At 39.1% G+C, this 19805-nt stretch overlaps 1 protein-coding gene across 2 annotated transcripts in view; it reads left to right on the top strand.

Annotated features, from left to right (window-relative positions):
• The window catches only part of CBS (cystathionine beta-synthase), a 656282-nt gene that overhangs the window by 369741 nt on the left and 266736 nt on the right, over positions 1 to 19805 (top strand). For both annotated transcript variants that reach the window (XM_044072237.1, XM_044072236.1), the window contains exon 6: positions 10993 to 11127. In XM_044072237.1, the coding sequence (XP_043928172.1) occupies positions 10993 to 11127 (135 nt within the window). The remainder of the gene's footprint in view (positions 1 to 10992; positions 11128 to 19805) is intronic.

Here is a 19805-nt window from a genome sequence, read left to right as displayed (position 1 = left end):
AAACAATTATACTACCATAACCCCCCCCCCCCCCCACACACATAAACCCACATTTTTTTTTTAACAGAATAGCAGTAGCTTACTTTTTGGAGCAGTTCACTTACCTGTAGGCTGTGCTGTAGAAAAAATAAATACAATTCTATTCACACTCCACTACAAACTTCAGACCACTTGGGAAGACAATTCCACACACGAACCACGACAAAGCTGCTGGAGCTACAATTTCCTTCCCCCTTGCAAAAAGATAGTTCACTCAATCTAATAGAGAACATTTGTGAAAGCCAACCCACTCATATTCTTAATGTTGAGTTAACTTCTGTTCCAGCTTTCTCCATTTCCACTTTACTGGAAAAAAAAATTCTAAGCTTGCTTCCCCCCTTTCCTGTGGCAGGTCGGATACAGATTTGCTGTGTCCAGGACTGTTTGTGAGCTCTTAAGCCCCCCCCCCCCCACTTAACTGGGGTTAAACTATTCCTGGCGCCATAAAGTCTGTTTTTCAAAATTTCCCTTGCAACTAGCCAGGTTTTTAGTTTTAGCACTCAGCTGTTTCTTTGATCTCAGCACTTGTTCAGAACTCACTGTAAGCACTAAATAAGTTACAAATTACTACAGCACTCAACTTTCCTCACTTGTCTAGAGGAAAACAGTTTTTAGTACTTAATAAATAAGCACCTATTCAGGCATGTCTAAAGGTCAGCTCCCGGTGTTTTCTCCTGTCTACCTGATGAATCTGGGCATCTTGGGACAATGCAGCAATGGCCTCATGTACACAGGCAACCCTCTCCTCCTACCACCCAACACTACGACCTGTGAGAGATGCACTTATATAGCCAAACTGGAAGCAAAGCTCTCTTTACCAAAGACAAGCCTAGACCGTCAAGAGGAGAAGGTAAACACTTGCACCGCACCACACTCATCACATAGTCCCTCAAAACCTACACCACCAAAACACACAACCAGAACCACAAAACACACACCTACATTCGCGGAGGCTCTCTGTACTAATCTGCTCAAACAGAGACCTCCAAAGCAGAAATGCAAGCTACCTCCACCCCCCCCCCCAACGCAACCCAAATGACACATAGTCCACATACTCAGTGTGCCACTCAACTACAGCCCATAAGGCATAACGTACCCAACACTCTAGTCATAGGTGACTCTATAGTCAGGCACACTGATGTTCCACTCACAAGGCTAAACAAGGAAAAAGTTACTGTCAACTGCCTGTCAGGTGCCAGGATCCGCCACATAATGCATGCACTCAGGTCACTCCACAACAAGTACAAATATGACTCTGTCATTGTCCATGTTGGTGTGAATGACCTGAGACGTACCTCCCTGGACTACATGAAAAGAGACATGGAGGAGCTCTCTGATCTTGTAGCCCAGGCCGGTATGACCCTAGCCCTGAGTAGCATCCTGCCATCACCCAGAATGACACCACAGTACAAGGACAGAATGATTGACTTTAACAATTGGCTAAGCTTCTGGTGTCATTCTAAGGGAATCCAGTATCTGGCTGTCTGGGATGACATGATCGACAGACCACGCTGCTTTGCCAGAGATGGCCTGCACCTGTCGCCCTTGGGATTCCGGGTACTGGCAAAGGCTCTTGCCACCCCTATAGTGCCTTTTTTAGGCAAGGTTCAAATGACAAATTCACCACCGTAACAGGTACAAGCAAGCAAAATCTGAGGGTAATGCTACTCAATGCTAGAAGTCTAAACCTCAAAATGCACTCACTCGAGGCACTCCTTAAAATGGAGAACATTGACATCTGTGCAGTGACAGAGCTCAAAGCTCCAGAGAGCACCCCTGCATTACCAGGCTATAATTCACACCACACCTTTTGGCCACCAAACCCGGACTGAAACACTAAAGGTGGAGACGTGTCTATATTCATTAAGGATATCCACACCTCCAAGCTAGTTGCTCAGCATAATGCATCCGAGATTATCCAAGTTCAACTAACTCTGGGCAAAACCGCAATCCAGATTGTAGCTTGCTACAGACCCCCCACCATGCCCCAGGATTCCCATTCCTCTTTTCTTGATACACTGGAAAATATTAAGGTACAACCCAACACTCTAATAATGGGTGATTTCAACTACCCTACCATTAACTGGGAAAACTACTCATGTACCAACTCTTTTGCTCAACGCTTTCTGGAAATCATCAATTCCAATGCTTTGGATCAACTTATCCACACCCTCACCAGAGGCAGCAATATCCTAGACCTGGTCATCACAAACATGGGTGACCGGTGTTCCACACCAGAGGTCAGCTCCTCGTTGGTCAGATCCGACCACAAGCTAATCACCCTAGACATCCACATCCAACTCCCACCCCCCATTAGGAAAACAACCGTAAAGAATTTCTCCAAAGCCAACTTCACGCTTCTTAAGACAGAAGTGGCAAACTTCATGACACCCATGCAGATGGACAATAGAGATACGACTGCTGAATCCTACACAAATGCACTTTATAAGCACTTACACGAGTGCATGGATCGTGCTATCCCTAACAGAACCAAGATGCTATCCCCCAAAAAAAGGAAGCCAATCTGGTGGTCTTCTGCCATAAACAAACTCTATAACAGAAGAAAGAAACTGTTGCAAAAAAGAGTAAAATCCCATGATTGGAGGAACTCCCTGGTCAGCCTCAGTAAGAAGCTGAGATCCCTCATAAAATCCTCCAAAGCTAGTTATGAAAACAAAATTGCCACTGATTCTAAGGACAACCACAAAGCATTCTATAGCTGTGTCAAAAATCTCAAAGGCAACACTCAGATCTGCTCTGAGTTGCAGCACAATGACACTAAATATACAGAACCAACTGATATTGCCAACATCCTGGCAGATAGGTTCAGTGCTAACTTTACCCCCCTCTCACCCCCTAAAGGGCCCATCTTTATACCGAAAGAATGCAAAGTTCCTGTAATCACGGCTGCACAGGTAAAAACTTCACTCTCCAAAGCCAGTAACACAGCATCCATGGGACCTGACAACATCCCAGGCTGCCTTCTACATGAACTACAGAATGAACTGGCACCCCACCTAAGTACCATGTTCAATCATAGCCTCACCTCAGGCTTTGTGCCCATTGAATGGCGCACCGCGAAATTTATCCCACTCCACAAAGGGGGGGGCCACAACAGACCCCGGGAAGTACCGCCCCATTAGCCTGACGAGCCTTGTCTGCAAGGCCATGGAACGTATCATCATGGAACTCATAAACAAAGACATTGGAGATCTCCAAACCCTGGACCCCACACAGTTTGGTTTGTAAAAGGCAGATCATGTCTCCTAAACCTGATAGACTTCTTTGAATCCCTATGTCACAAGATGGGTTGCCAACTGGCTTACTGAAAGAACCCACACTGTGAAAGTAGCAGACTCCAAATCAGACTGCAGATCAGTGACAAGTGGAGTACCACAGGGTTCAGTCCTGGGTCCTCTCCTGTTTGGCATCTACTTCTCTGAAGTACAGGCTAACACAGAAGGTCTTTGGCTAACTAAATTCGCAGATGACTGCGAACTAGGAGCCATAATTGAAACTCCTAACGATGTGGACATCCTACAAAAGGGCCTCACTGAGACAGATGCCTGGTGTCAAAGACATGGTCTCAAGCTCAATGCCGAAAAGTGCATTGTCATCCCCTTTGGTAAAAATTCTGTACCCATGAACTACCACATTGGCGGTAGTCTACTTAACACCGAAAGTGTGATGAGACCTTGGGACACAGGTGGACAGTAGTCTCTCCTTTGATAATCACATCGCCAAAGTGGTCAGGAAATCCTTCTACATGGCACACCTCATCACAAAAGGCTTCTCATCCAGAAAAAAAGAGGTAATTGTTCCCCTATACTCATCACTCATTAGACCCATTATAGAGTACAATGCCCCTTTTGGTATGTACCTAACAAGACATCTACAACAACTGGAAAGACTGCAAAAATACCTCACAAAGAGGATTACTGGCCTCAAACAGATGCCTTACGCAGACCGTCTCAAATCGCCTACTCAGAGGCGTTCTCTGCCTAACATACAAAACTATTGTTGGACATGCTCCACTTAAAGAAATCCCAATCCCTCCGAGCTACACGCTCTAGGGACCTAATCCTTGTCACCACAATAAGCAGAACATGCTGGAGGGATAGATTCCTGTCCCAGAGACTTCCCATACTCTGGAACAGACTACCTATCTATGTCAAACAGAGCTCCTCATTAGCACGCTTCAAGAAAAATCTTAATGATTGGATGGGTAATAGGAAATTCACCCCGGGGATCACTTCTGTGGTTCTGCTTGACAGGGGCACAGGAAAATAATTTTCTTGGGTGGCAAAAGCCAGGGTACATTTTTGGCTAGGCTTGTATAGGCCCTAGGGCCAATAGCCTAGTACCTACCTATGAACCTAAGATAGATGATAGAATTGGCAAACCTAATTCCAGACCACTGCCATGACTCTCCCAGTCCCTCAAACTCAATAGATGATTCTTGCATCTTAACTACGCACCCAAAAGATCTTCTGTCAACCGTGAACGACTAACTATCCCCACGGAATGTTAACTTCCATGCCAATGATGCTGCCTTGATATGCAGACTGTGTGGCCTAATTGAAAACCTCTTCCATACCAAGTCCGCTGCAGCCGCTTCCGCATAATACAGGAAATGAAGCATGGTAGTTGCATGCAAAACAGATGCAGTAAAGCAGTGCTCTGATTGGCTGAGACATCTGCAGGCAGAACAGTGCTTGCTTTACTGCAGATCTTGGGTGAAGTCACACCCAAATCGGGCACTCAGGAATGCAACCTTATTGAAGCTCTAAAACGGGTGCTCCCAGTTATTTTGGGACAATTGAGAACTATGATTATCATACTCCATCCACTTCCCTTAAGTAAACTGTAGCCAAGCTTTCCAATTGCAATAAACTCGCACACTACTTTTCCCCATCTCTAACTGTACTCTGTCTGTGTCATTCTCAACTAACATACTTCTACATCTATACCACAACTAACCTTATATTACACAAATTATCACAACACATAGCACATTCCTACTAGTCTCTCTTCACTACTAAAACTCTAAACATCTAAATCGTATAATACATACTTAACCCATCTTGTATTCTTCCTTACACCCATATCATAACATCATGCTCAAACTACAAATTGCTATTCTAGCAATACTAGCATGATTAGCTCATATTGCCACATATCATCTCCATCTCATCGACCTAATTCCACTTCAGTCCACCTCCACCTTTCCTACCAAGAAAACCTTATCATTTAGATTTCTTACCCAATCATCTATCATTCATATACCAAGCTCTCACCATACCTAACTACCTACCAATGCCTCCGATCAACCCACTAAAGTATCCGCAAAATATGACAAGTACTTTTACTAAATTCATAAAAACCTTGGCACAAATAATAGCCAGATTGTCTGTTAGCAGAGATATATACCCCAATCATGGACCATCCATTTCTAATAACAGCATACCTACCCAAAACCACTCTCATGCCATATTCACAATCCCTAGAAAAGCCACAGATCTGTTACTACTTAACATTAATATTCCAAGTATCTTAAATAGAATACGTGAATTGCATGCTACCCTCTCAATATATTCCCCGGATATAGTTCTACTAACAGAAACATGGCTAAGACCAGACATCACCAACAATGAAATCCTAGTACTAGGATACAATATATTATGTAAGGACCGCAAAACCAAAAAAGGTGGGGGCATTGCAATAGTCTTTAAAAATCACCTCACAGATCAAATATTGGATCTCCTCTACCCCACCTTAGGCAATACAGAACTTGTCATTTCTAGACTAAAAATTAACTCCAAAAAAATCATTAACATATTTGGATGTTACATGCCACCCGGTAATAACATAATAAGCTTTGAGAGCTTACTCAGCTTGGCCTCTGAGACAATGCCTCATGAAACTATCATTATGGGAGACTTGAACAGAGACTGGCAAACATGTAATTTAGGGGATCCCACAAATTATATCAATCTCCATGGGTTCTCTCAAACCATTAAATCACCCACAAGAACTGATAAATCAACCAATAGACAGTCAATCCTTGACTGGATCTTGATAAATAGACCAGCCCAAACTTATCACTCTTTTTGTCTTCCAAACAGCCTGAGTGACCACCTACCAACCTTCTCGATAAAGCAACGCTCAGCTCTGGCCAAACCCACCACATTCAGATTAATAAGAGATAATAGAAACTTTGATACCACTAACTTTAAAACAACTCTGGAAAAATGTAACTGGAGGCCTCTCAAGCTACTCAGCCTTGAGGATGCTGTTAAACGCTTCAATTCCACCTTTCTAAATATCCTCCTGTGCACTCACCAGAACCATCAGAATCAAATCCAACTATGCTCCTTGGTTGACTAAAGAAACTGGAGATAAAGCTTGGGCTCAATGGCAGAAAACTAGATCCCATGCTTCAGAGCTAGCATACCTAGAACTAAGAAACAAAGCCAAAAAATGGTGAAGCAAGATAAAATAATCTACTACCATAATATACAAACTAAATACCAAAGCAACGCTCACAAGTTCTGGTCGACCATTAATAACATTCTCCTTCCACGTAAATGTACTACTTCCTCACCAAATTCTGAAAACATAGCCACCCGATTCAATAAATTCTTCACAGATTCCATCCTAGCACTATCTAATTCTCATATCTCCTCAACCTCTACCTTATTGTCTACTGCTTCAAATAATGAAAATGCCTTTAACTTGCAACCTGTCTCCATAGATACCATTAAAAAACTGCTAAAAAAATGAAAACCCACCACTTTTGCCACAGATAAGCTTCCTCTAGAATTTCTGAAAATTGCTGCTGATGTAATAGCTTACCCAGTTGCCATTGTCATTAACCATTCCATATCCAAAAACCTAGTCCAAGAGATCTGAAAAATCTTCCACATTATTCAACTGCATAAGGGTGGTAATTCTAAAGAAATGACTAACTCAACTCTTGCCCTATTGCTATACTTTCACCTCTATCTAAAATTCTAGAGAGGTGTATACACACACAAAAATCATGGGCTACCTCAATACACACAAACTTCTGGCAGACACAAAACACAGTTTCTGACCTTCTCATAGCACCACCACTGCTCCTATGTCATTCACCCATACACCCATACAGTAAATAACCACAGAAATAACCGGCAATATGTATCCGAAAATTTCCTTGACCTTTCCAAGGCCTTTGATATGGTTAGTCATAGCAAACTCATTACTGCTCTTTCAGAACTAAATCTTAGTAATAACACCATAAGCTGGTTTCAAAGCTACTTAACAGGCCATCAGCAGGCAGTTCAGTGGCAAAAGGAGCTCCCTTATTTACTACCAGTCTCACTTGGGGTTCTTCAAGGCTCCATCCTTGGTTCCTTACTGTTCTCCATTTTCACAAATAATGTTCATACTGCTACACAACACGCCTCAATCATCCAATATGCCGACAATTCCACATTATTTTGTTCTGCACCTTCACTCCAGGGGCTTCAGTTATTAACCCAAGAAGCCTTTCTGTCTGTTGAGAAATGGCTTACAGACATATAACTAATACTGAATCCTAACAAAAAACAACTCATGATCTTCCACCCTACTAGACACACTACAGACATCCCCTCATTTACCATCATATCCCACAATAGCAATACTATCTCCCCTGTTACACACACCAAACTATCGGGAGAACAAATTGACTGTAACGTGAAATTTGATATCCACATCTGCTTGACTGTAAAGAAAGTTCACAAAAAATTGGGCATTCTCTATAGAAACAAACGTTTTCTCACAAAATACACTAAGGCTACATTAGCACAAACACAGCTTGTCTCAACTCTCCTCTGTGCCTCTCCAGTCCTAATAAATTTCAGAATGTCAGATATAGCAAAAATAGTCATGCTATAACAAAATTGTTAAGTTCGGCACTGATACCCGCTACAGAACTCACCAGTGCTAAGCCCTAAAACAGCTCAACTGGCTGGAACTCCCTCACCTCCTCCTTTACAACCAACTTACATTAACCCACAAAATTCTCTACCACCCAGATAAAACTCCATCACTACAAAATTTACTAAAACTCTATACCAGTAATAGGGTACTATGATCAAATAATAAACCTCTTCTCAAAGTAACAAAAGTCAACAATACAGCAAGGGCATCCCTTCTCTCTTATTGCATTGTCAAACAATTGAATAGCCTACCCATTGACATAACATCGAATACCTCCTTAGTACACTTCAAAAGATCATTAAAGACACACCTGGCAGGAACATGGCTCTGTAACTGTATTAGTCCAGGCTAGACCCACACCTTCCTCTCCTCTAAAACTCTATTCCTATCTTTCATACCGTCATTATAGCTACTTTCATACAAACCGTCACTATGAGTGTTTAGACTAGTCTAACAAGACTTCAGTTACTCTGTCTCTTAATGTTCTACTTTTAATTGATTCTGTTCTGTTATAGACAATTTCTCTATACATGATATTAAGTGTACATGGTGATGTGACTACATAGACCTTTAAACTTGTATTATACTGTATTTAGCAATGTGTAAATGAACTTGCCAAACTCATTGTCAAATGTAATGTCTCGTAAATGTGGAGTTTTTCTCCACAGGCCTATGCTGAAAAAGGACTCGTGTCCAGTCGGACTTTCCTGGCAACCAAATGTAAAATAAAATAAATAAATAAAATAAAATAAATTTGGAAATGCCCTAAACATATGGGTGTGAGTTAACAATGACAGCTTATAGGCCAGCACTGGAAATGACTGAGCATAAAAGGTGTGTACACAAAAATACAATTTGCTCAAATTGGGATGGGTAACCAATTTGTATCACTCATCTCAGAATAATGATGCTCTGTTCTAATAGGAAAAACATGAAGATATGCAGTGCTTACAGTTTATGGGAATAAATAGACAGAGATAATGCAGTTGCTTTAAAAGCAGGAACTTAAAAGACTCTAACTACCAGGAAAGACTGGATGCTTTGACTCTATATGCTATTTCATATAGAATCCTAAGGGTCAACTTGTGCCTTGCTTATACAGCTATATGTGATCCAGAAGTCCAAGAATTCTTATAACTCAATAAATCAAACAACTAACTCTAGGATTAGAGACCTAATGCATTCTAACAAATAATTAAGACTTGAAAGGATAGATTTATTAAGCATCACCCACCCCTTCTCTGGAACAAATTCCCCCTGCAAATTAAGCTGTGTTACACACTGTATGCCTTATTTATAAAGAGATGGGCACTGGATGGATATTCACAAATTCACCCCTGGTATGACTAACCTGGCCCTACTTGAAAAAAGATGCAATGCCTAAGGGTGGTTACTGGCAAGGTAGAAATGGCCTCATGACTCAGTTGCCATGCAACTCTAATTAATGATCCTCTGGAATACAAATTTCTTTTGTAAAATAACCCTAAACTTCCACTGTACTCCTTTTCAGTTTTATATGTATAATGTAGTTGACAGGGATGGTAACATTTTGTTTCTAAACCATTTTATTGAAATTTGTATATTAATACTGCTAGTATAATAATAACAATTATTTTATTAATAAATACTAAACAAATGCAACAATTTCATCGATTAAATATAATACTGCAATACCATCCATAATTTCTATAGCCATGTCTAGAATGAGAATTTTACCATCACCACTGCCTGACTTACTGCAGTACTGGCAAAATACAGCTTCCTACTCAGAGCAAGCGTCTATCCCGTGGTAATTATCCCTTCTCACCTCTTCCTCCGACCTCCTTCCCTATATGCAGCCCACCCCCTATCTGCTCGATCCATTCCTACAGCACTAGTCCCACCTTTTTTTTCCCCATCTCCTGTCTGACCCTCACTATCTACTTTCCAAATTGCTTCTCATTTTTCACATCCCCTAATCCCATAAGTAGCCTCTATACTGATGTTGCATTTCTGTTCTTGTCATGTGGTAATGTTCCTAACTACTTCCAGTGGTTTGCAGTTTCACATTTCTTCCACCCAGCACCAAAATCAGCACCACTCTGTTCTTCTGACAACTCTTCCCTTTACTAGTTACACCAAAGACACCCAGCCATTCCTTTTCAATCTGTCAAACACAGACTCCTAGTTCCATACTGTACACTCCCCAAGTCCCTGTACTTCTTTGCAGTACTACTACAGATGCAAGTTATCCACTTCCTCCTGTCCAAATCTACAAAAGCCATCCAACATGCCCTCATCCATCCTTCAAAAACTTTGGCAGAGTATGATACTAGCTCTGCAACAATTGATTTTCAAATCCACTATTCCCTCCTGCTTCAGCCATACAGACACCTCCCGAGCTTACTCCCACAATTTATCCTCAGTCCACCTATCACTCTTACTAATCTGTTTCAAATTGTACTGCTCCCATCTGCCATAAGGATGATAGCATGTTTACAGGTTTAATTAAGAGGATAGATAAGTAATGCTCAGTATATTCATCCCGGAAGGCAGAAGAAATAGACAGTATATTATGGGTCTATCTGAATAATAAAAATTGGGGTCACTCAGATGATGTCAGATAGTAAAAAGTGGACAGTATTACTGGCACTTGAAAAGACAAGGCACTTAGGATGGATGGTGAAAGTTCAAGAATGAGATGAGGCGGACATTCACATAAGAGTCAGCAGCCCATTATACAGACTAGCTGGGCCTCAAGCCTTCTCCTATATTACATTACTTTGGCTCTTTATATGGGCTCCCTGTTTCCAAATAGCTGATCCCATATAGTACAAAATGTTCAGCAAAGGTGCAAAATAATTCTTTGACAAAATAATAGTACTACAGTGATTTTTTTTATATTTCCATAACATCTGTGTCATACTTGAATAAGTCACTCAAGTAAATATTTATACTAGAAACACATTAAATTTTTATTGTAATGGTTTTCTTGGCTTCTCTTTTTAGGTGGATGTTCTTCGGGCACTTGGAGCGGAGATTGTAAGAACTCCTACAAGTGCTAGGTTTGATTCTCCTGAATCCCATGTTGGGGTTGCTTGGAGGTTGAAGAATGAAATCCCAAATTCTCACATTCTGGATCAGGTATGTATAAAACCAAGCTTTTTTTGAAGGTATTTTTAATATATTCATTTGCTGCTCCTTTTTATCACATGCACAAGCAGTAATATCAGCAGAAACTAAATAAAACTGCCCAGAGTATGAATTTAAAAAGAAAACACTAACCAGACACAATTTAGTACTAACATTTATAGAGAATCTATGGGCAAGCTCTTACTTTCAATTAGTAATAGAATATAAGAAAGTCTATTTATAATAAAGACCAGTTATGATGCTAGTTTGCTTGTTCTGGAAATCATTCCTGTGTTCACTTTTTGTGGTCTGAGAGCTAAGTGACAAAATCCCTCTCCACACCAGCAGACATCAAGAAATGTTCATATTATTGCACGCGCACACACACACACACACACACACACACACACACACACACACACACACACACACACACACACACACACACACACACATATATATATATACACATATATAGAGAGAGAGAGGGCGAGCAAGCATAACATATGGTACAGTGGTACAATGGATGGCATTGTCACCTCACAGCCAGATGTTCTTTGATTCGATTCTTGACTGGGGTGCCTTCTATGGGGAGTCTGTATGTCCTCCCTGTGTTTGCATGTTTTTCCTCTTGGTGCTCCGGTTTCCTCACTTATTCCAAAGACATGTACTAGCTGAACTGGACACTCTAAATTCGCAATAGGTGTGAGTGTGTATACATTTGTGTGGTATGGAAGAACAACCAGGGCAGGGCTGGCCACCCTGCAGTATGAACCTTGGGTCTATATGATTTTCAGCGGTGAAGTGATACCCCAACCCCATGTGCAAAAACAGATAAAAAGGGTTGTGGATAGATGAGTCTTCTCACTTTAGTCGAGTAGCTTATACATTTACCTCCAAAACATTGACTGCAAAAGTCTGACAAACCAAACCCTGACATGTTACCACACATGCACTGGGAAAGAACCTTGGTACATCCAGTTTTCAAAAAAAAAAAAGTAACATCATTTTTTGCCCACAATCACTGCTAATTATATGTACTAACTATGAGAGTGTACAACCGAATAGTCTCTGAAAAAATACCAAGTAACCTTCCAGCCACGGAGTCCCCAATAAGTGCCCGGTCACCTCAGAGTTGGTATTGGCAATAAACGAAATCCAGCAGTCACATCCACGGATAAAATAATTTATTATACAATGTGAAAATGAAAAACTAAAAACTTTAAAAACAGACAAACTAATTAAGCACTTTCACCCATCTATGTAGGCTTCTTCAGAACAATATGTTATTTGAAAAGACGCCTTAAATAACTTATTTGGCGCCAAATACAGTTCAAACATTTAAAGATGTAAATACACTGAAATATCTGTTGTGCAGAATAAACCCTGCATAAAAAAACTAGTTCCATGTTGAGTGACGAAACCAACAATAATATTACAGGAAAGTTCATTTGTTGACCAAAAAATATCAGTAATTGAGATGTTAGTGATCGGACTGCTCCGTTCACTTATTCCTATGTAGAGTGAAGTCCGATCGCTGTCCTATACACGATCATTTGCTATATTTATATTTTTTATTGGTGCGCAAATGTTCAATTATTAATTAAAAACTATGTACACAGCAAAAAAACTTTTTTATTTTTATATTTTTTCATATTTTATACTTAATTATTATTTATGCAGTGATTATTGGTTTTAGTTTAATTGATTGTGATATTACTTTATTGCTATTATACTAACATATGTAATCATTTTATATTTATTAGTGGTTAATAGACACATTTTTATTCAGCAATATTTTTTATATTTTTTATATTAGTTTGTTAGACAACATATCATTAATACATATAATACTTAGATTAGTATAGTAAGAGTACATTTAGTAGTTCGTGTAAGTTGATTCATTTGGTTTGTCATCATCACTAGGTTATATTATGTTGGCACATTAATTTTATCATTAATTTTACTTGTACGTATGGGAGCCTTATGATCGCGTATAGGACAGCGATCGGACTTCACTCTACATACGAATAAGTGAACGGAGCAGTCCGATCACTAACATCTCAATTACTGATGTTTTTGGTCAACAAATGAACTTTCCTGTAATATTATTGTTGGTTTCGGTCACTCAACACGGAACTAGGTTTTTTATGCAGGCTTTATTCTGCACAACAGATATTTCAGTGTATTTATAGCTTTAAATGTTTGAACTGTTTTTGGCGCCAAATAAGTTATTTAAGGCGTCTTTTTAAATAACATATTGTTCTGAAGAAGCCTACATAGATGGGTGAAAGCGCTTAATTGGTTTGTCTGTTTTTAAAGTTTTTAGTTTTTCATTTTCACGTTGTATAATAAATTATTTTATCCGTGGATGTGACTGCTGGATTTCATTTATTGCCAATACCAACTCTGAGGTGAACGGGCACTTATTGGGGACTCCGTGGCTGCAAGGTAACTATGAGAGTGCACAATCCCCAGGGGAAAGAGAATATTCCCCTACCTGTGGATTGTCGATGTAGCACACCTGTTGACCATCTGCATATATCAACTAAATGTAATCAATTAAACTGATATCAACAAACCTGCATATAAACCAAATGCAGGGCACCCAGATGGATATAGCAGCATACATCTGAAAAAGACAAAAACGTTGTTCAGGAAGTGACATAACATTATCTTTCCCTACTAGCACAGCATACCCTACTCATGTAATGCTAGAGTAAAATTTGGTACTCATGTAATGCTAAAGTAATATTCGGTGCTAGCATTTTGTACTACTTGTCTTTGATTCCAAGAACTTGGTTCATTTTTTCATTCTTATTTGCCGCTTAAACTTTACAAGTCAATGTTTTATTAAAATAAGAAAGCAGATCTGTTTTTAATGTGTTGATATGATTCATAGGAAATGCTATGATTACAAACAATTAAGCGTATTTTCACACATAGTACTATATTTAAATAATATAGCCACTGTACCATCCAAGTAGCTGAAGAGGCTTTGATAATGTCAGACAAATGCATGCACTAATTAACCTATTAGAGTGCTACCAAATGAGAAGTGTTATCTCACTGCAAGTGCAAATCAAAACCTAAAGAAGCACCATGCATGTAACCTGCACTTTTGTGTGAATTGTATGGTTATCAAGCATTTTTTAAATATTCTTTTTTTCTAAACCAAGGCAGTCTTTACAGGCATGGACACGGCTTCTTTATTGAATTGATTCCCATGTGTCTGTATCCTGTAGTCCAAATTCTCAGTCATTTTCAACTGTGTCCCGCTGGTGCTTTTCTACAGAGGTTAAAGCTGATTTCCAGGACTGTAATTTGTGACAAAAACAACATTGAGAAAAAAATTGCTGGAATTACAGTTTATTGGCACTCTGGGTCAGAATGGACACCAGTGTGGGAAAGTGGTAAAATTCACACAGTACTAGACTTTTTCCAGATGCTTGACTGGTACTTGTTTTGAAGCTGATTATTTTAGGTTTCCTTTTCTTTTGTTTCACAATTCATTGTCTTGGCTACACCTGTATTCTTCAGCACATTTGCTGACAGGGCTTCTTGTTTCATCTGTAGTATTTCACATTACTTTTACTTGTAACACAAGTGCAACTGTATACTTTAATAATCTGCGGTTCCAGTACCCTTTATTTGTAATGCATTGCTTTAATTGTGCATTATCTTTACTGCTTCTGTTGCTGTTCATTTTAAGTTTCTCTGTTTAGGGTATGCATTTAATGAGGCACCTTTCTAAACTAACATAAGTGTTCAAGGGGCACTTTAGCAATCAAAATGTAATAAAAATATTATGGCTTATAACACTTGCATCCCTCACTTATGTCCACACAAAGTTATAAATGGATTAGTGCATGCATCTGACTGAGTCTAGGGAAAGAGGGTATTACCGCAAATCAGTTTAGTCTGGTGATATGTCGAAGAAGCTGAATTGGCTAGATTTGTGTGAAAGGAGATAGGGTCCTCTTCCCCTAACAGAAATAAAAATAGTATTAGAACTAGTTGATATGTTGTGAAGCCATTACCCAGTACATAAACTGTACCATCATGGGGTGGGGATAACATGACATAAGTGCCTTATGCTGGCAGGATAAGAAAAAAAATATCAGTATACGGGCTTGGAAAATGTTTCATGGAAGATAAATGTGTGCGGAATACTTCTGCTCTGCCTTTTTACTTCATAGGAACACATTGGCTGGCAAGTCGTTGCAGTGTAGTACTCCGCGGTTTGTTTACAGCATCTGTGACCCAAGTTCTAGGACAGAGCCAGTGCCTGAGAAAGCCATCTGTGAGAGGATGGTGATGGCATTTGAATGGTGTCATGGCCGATGAAACAATCCCATGCATTGCAAACTGACTTGTTGGGGAGATCAGCAGAGACTCTCTGTTAGCAGTATGCAGAAGTATGCATGGAGCTTATTGAATGACATGATTGTATTCTTGTAACCCTGGTAGAATAGATATAAAATTCCTGACCATGACCATCAGGTTGGCAGTAGGCTGATCCAGGTTCACTGGCTGATTGACAGCTCTCTATTCATGTTAGAGAAAGTATGAAGCCACACTTAAGAATTAGTCCATAGATTCATAGGTCTGATTGCCAAGCTTGTGACCTCCCAGCTTTCAACAAACTTAATTACTGGTACCCCACTTTGATACCTACTAATTTCTCTATATGACTCAGGGTTACTATTTTGTATACTTTTGACTCGTTCATTCTTTCTGAGACCATTGAGCATGCCTCACAACTTCTTTGCTCAAGAATTCCTGACAAAGCCAAAAAATAATGAAGGTGGGGTACAAAGGCCCATAGTCAGGAACAGTTTTTAATTATTGCTCTAATTTACTTAAAAAATTACTAGATCAACAGCATCTGTTGCACTTTCTGAGCAATAAGAAGCCCGAGATTCTAATGTCTGTCATTCACTGATTATAATCCTCAATGATTCATCAGAAAATAAAAAAAAGTATGAGGGATGGGACAAACAAATTATGCAAAACCAGGGACATTCTGCAAAATACTGGACAGATGAGAAGTCTGCAGTTGAGTCCCATTCACCCCCTTTGATCCATTAATTCCCATACTATTTCTGGTGTCTAATATCACTCTTACTTCCTATACTTGGCAACAGATTGCTATCCTCCTGGGTGTCTGGAGATTTTGTCTTTTCTTCCTAATTCCCATTGTTGACCATCAGATGTGGTGGAGTGCCTGCTTGCTATGCTCTGCTCCTGTTCATGGGTGAATTTCCACATATCAGCTGTGCTGAACTAGAGAAAGATGGGTCCTGTCCATGATAGCCTCATCTCAACATGCCCTGCCTTCTTATATGAAACCTGTCCCTGTGGACTCACCCACAGCTATATTGTCTGCTCTGGGATTGTCTCTAGAATGGGCAAGGTACCACTGGCCACCCACTCCCACACATTCCCCATGGGCTTCAATAGTGCCTGGACAACTTTAATGTGACCCAGTTCATTTAGGCTTTATCTGGCTGTGTCACACTGTAATTTGTTTGTCAGAAAAGTCCAATTGGGAAAAAAACTTCATTGGAGACCCGGGGAGCAGAATTCCAGCAATAACATCATAAAAACCTTTAAAATAGGTAATGAAATAGGATAAACAAATATTAACATAAATATATATTACAATGTAATAAATTAAAGCAATAACAGTTACTTATGTCAGTGAAGGAAAAAAGTGTAAAACTGACAAAATGTAATATAAAAGACTAACTGGAGAAGTTTCCATGAAAGGAGTAAGTGTTTATGGTAGCAACTAGAATCGCAGTGATAGGAATAGATGTAGTGTAATTTTAATTAGAGAGACATATTTGTTTATTGTGTGCAAGTACAATAGCATTACTAATTTGGTAGGTGTACATTTCATTATGATAGCCAGTTGTTAGAGAGCAGCAGCAAATCCAAGCTTCTTTCAGGTGTTATAGAAGGTATTTGATATTTTGTGAATTTTCTGTGAGCCGCAATGTTAGAGTGATTTTTTTTCCCTGAAGATTGCTTACATGGTGATGGCAGCAGTTTCATATGGAAGCTATTTCTGAAAAAAGTAAATGGCTAACTTCTTCAAGTTGTAAGAACTTATTCCATAATCTTTAAAGGCATTTTGTAATATGTTTGTATTACTGGTATTTATTTTTAATTTTAGGTTTCCTTAAAGAGTATTAACTCCTCCAGCAGTACAGTTCAGGCATTGTCATTTAAGTAAAAGCAGATCAGGCATTGTCCTCTAGACCAGAAAGAGGTCAATTCTATGAAAATTATAAGAAACAGAATATAAAGACTGGTCCTAAAGTTATACCAAGTAGTTCATTTTCCACCCCTTTGATTTTTTTTAATAAGTTATTCTACTTTTCAAGTCGCTTTAGATGTGTTATTTGAATTCTACAGAATGCAGCATTGTATTCAGTAAGAGGTCAGATCAGCAAGGTATAAAGTGGGACATTGATCTGTCTGGAGTGACTAGACATGTCTTTAAAAATTAGATGTACTACAGAATAAGAGTAGGTAGAAAATGCATATGCTGAAAATAAATATGGTCTTCAGTCTTTTGAGCAATAAACTTAATAAAAGGCTGCCCTGCACGCTGTATAACTAGCTATATTATTGTTGATTATATGTTGGCCTGGGTTACTACTGTTATGATCTCCACCTTCCCCGGATTATATGAAGCATTTGTGCATTGCTGATGAACATGGTTCCCAGGATTAAAGTGAAGTGGTGTGTCTTTTCACAAATTTCTAGGCACTGACATAGATTCCCAGTATAACAGATACTCAAGATTTGTCATAAGTATCAGCATTCAGCTTTTATATATTTTACATTTACCTCTATGTACATGGTCTCTGATGGAGACAAACACTGCAATATTTTCAAGAAAGCAAGTATCTTTTGATGGAGTATATTGATTTTTGCACATTGCAAAATATGCAGGTAATCCCAAGTTTGTGCTTTGTGTTCATTAAGGTGAATTTTACGTTTATTTAATATTATTCTTGTCAGAAAAAAAGTTTCATTTTTTTCTGTTGGTTGCTCTTGAGAAATCTTTTTGCCAATGGGGGTTCAAAGCTTAATTGTAACACTGCATGGAACATTTCATTTTAATTGAATGTATTGTTAAGTGGGTAAGTGACTATCTCCTGCAGGAAGAACTCCTATTCCCTTACACAACATGGCTTCCATCCATCCCATAGTACTAGCACTCCCCTTCTAACCTATACAGATACTGCAAATAAAGCCAGAGATAATGGCAAACTAGTCTCTTCCTTATTTCTAGACTTGTCTAAAGCCTTTGGCACAGTTTGCCACAGCAAACCTCTACTTCATATGTCCTCACTAGCTCTCTGTCAGCCCACCCTTCTATGGATCAAATGCTACCTGTCCAATAGATATCAGTCAGTAAAATGGCAATCCACGCTCTCTCCGTACCTCCAAGTTAACACCGGTGTACCACACGGCTCTATCCTTGGTCCCCTCCTCTTTAACACTTTTACCAATACCTTCTATTCATCCACACAACAAGCCACCCTAATACAACATACAGATGATTACACTCTTATTTGCACATATGACAACATGGTACACCTCCAAAAAATTACTCAGGAAGCTTTAACAGCCACTAAAAACATGGCTTTGTAACTCACAACTCATCATGCTTAACCCAAAAAAGACCAAACTACTACTTTTTTCCCCAATCCCTCTCTCATGAAAAAAACAAAATTTAAAGACCTCTCTCTTGATAATACAACCATTAAAGTCACTTCTCATAGCAAGCTATTAGGGGTGATAGTAGATGATAATCTTAAATTTGACCTGCACTTCCAAAATTGCATAAGAAAGCCTCATCAAAAACTAGGGATGCTTTACAGAGCTAAAAACTTTCTCACCGACACAACTAAAACTGCACTTGCCACTACTTATCTCCTCCCCACTTTTCTTTACGATGCTTCCATCCTTACTAACCTCCAAGCTTCAAAAAAATTTAAACTTGAACAATGCTATAACAAATTTGCTAAATTGCAGAACATACCCCTTTCAGAATCCACCACTGTATAGTACTAAAAAGCCTAAATTTGTTACAACTGCCACATCAACTACTGTATACACAACTTCTTACCACCTATAAAATTATCTAACATCCATCTGCCTGTCCAGCACTAAAAGACGTCCTACACAACTATGTTCCCAGTCAGTCAGTGGGATCCAGTGACCAAAAACCCATCTGTTTACAAACCTAGCAAATCTGTTGGGTATTGTCTGTACTCATATAAGGTTGCTGACGCCTGGAACTCCTTATCTGTATCCATCAGGTCTATACCATACATTATATCTTTCAAAACCACTATGAAAGATTTCCTAACTAAAAACTAGGATAAGTGATATCCCTAAATGTGAACAAGTACCTTTTCATTCCTTATACCTCCTTACTTTCCCTTCTTCACTTATTTCCTTACTGCTATCAAATTCTCTTCCCTGACTTTCACTCTAAATAAACCATACGCATGTTTTTCCCTCAAGTTTATATTGCAATTCTTATTTCTATCAGACTAACTTACTTTTAATGTCTCTACAAACTGTCTAAAATGTCTGTAAATATTAAATGATTGTTATATACTTTGTATAGATTCTGAACCAATGTTTTTATATTATGTCTAATT

Source organism: Protopterus annectens, chromosome 5.part0, assembly GCF_019279795.1.
Source record: "Protopterus annectens isolate FY-2018-M chromosome 5.part0, PAN1.0, whole genome shotgun sequence".
NCBI classification, from domain to species: domain Eukaryota; kingdom Metazoa; phylum Chordata; order Ceratodontiformes; family Protopteridae; genus Protopterus; species Protopterus annectens.
Note: the sequence above shows the minus strand (reverse complement) of the source record. Positions and strands in the feature narration are given on the sequence as shown.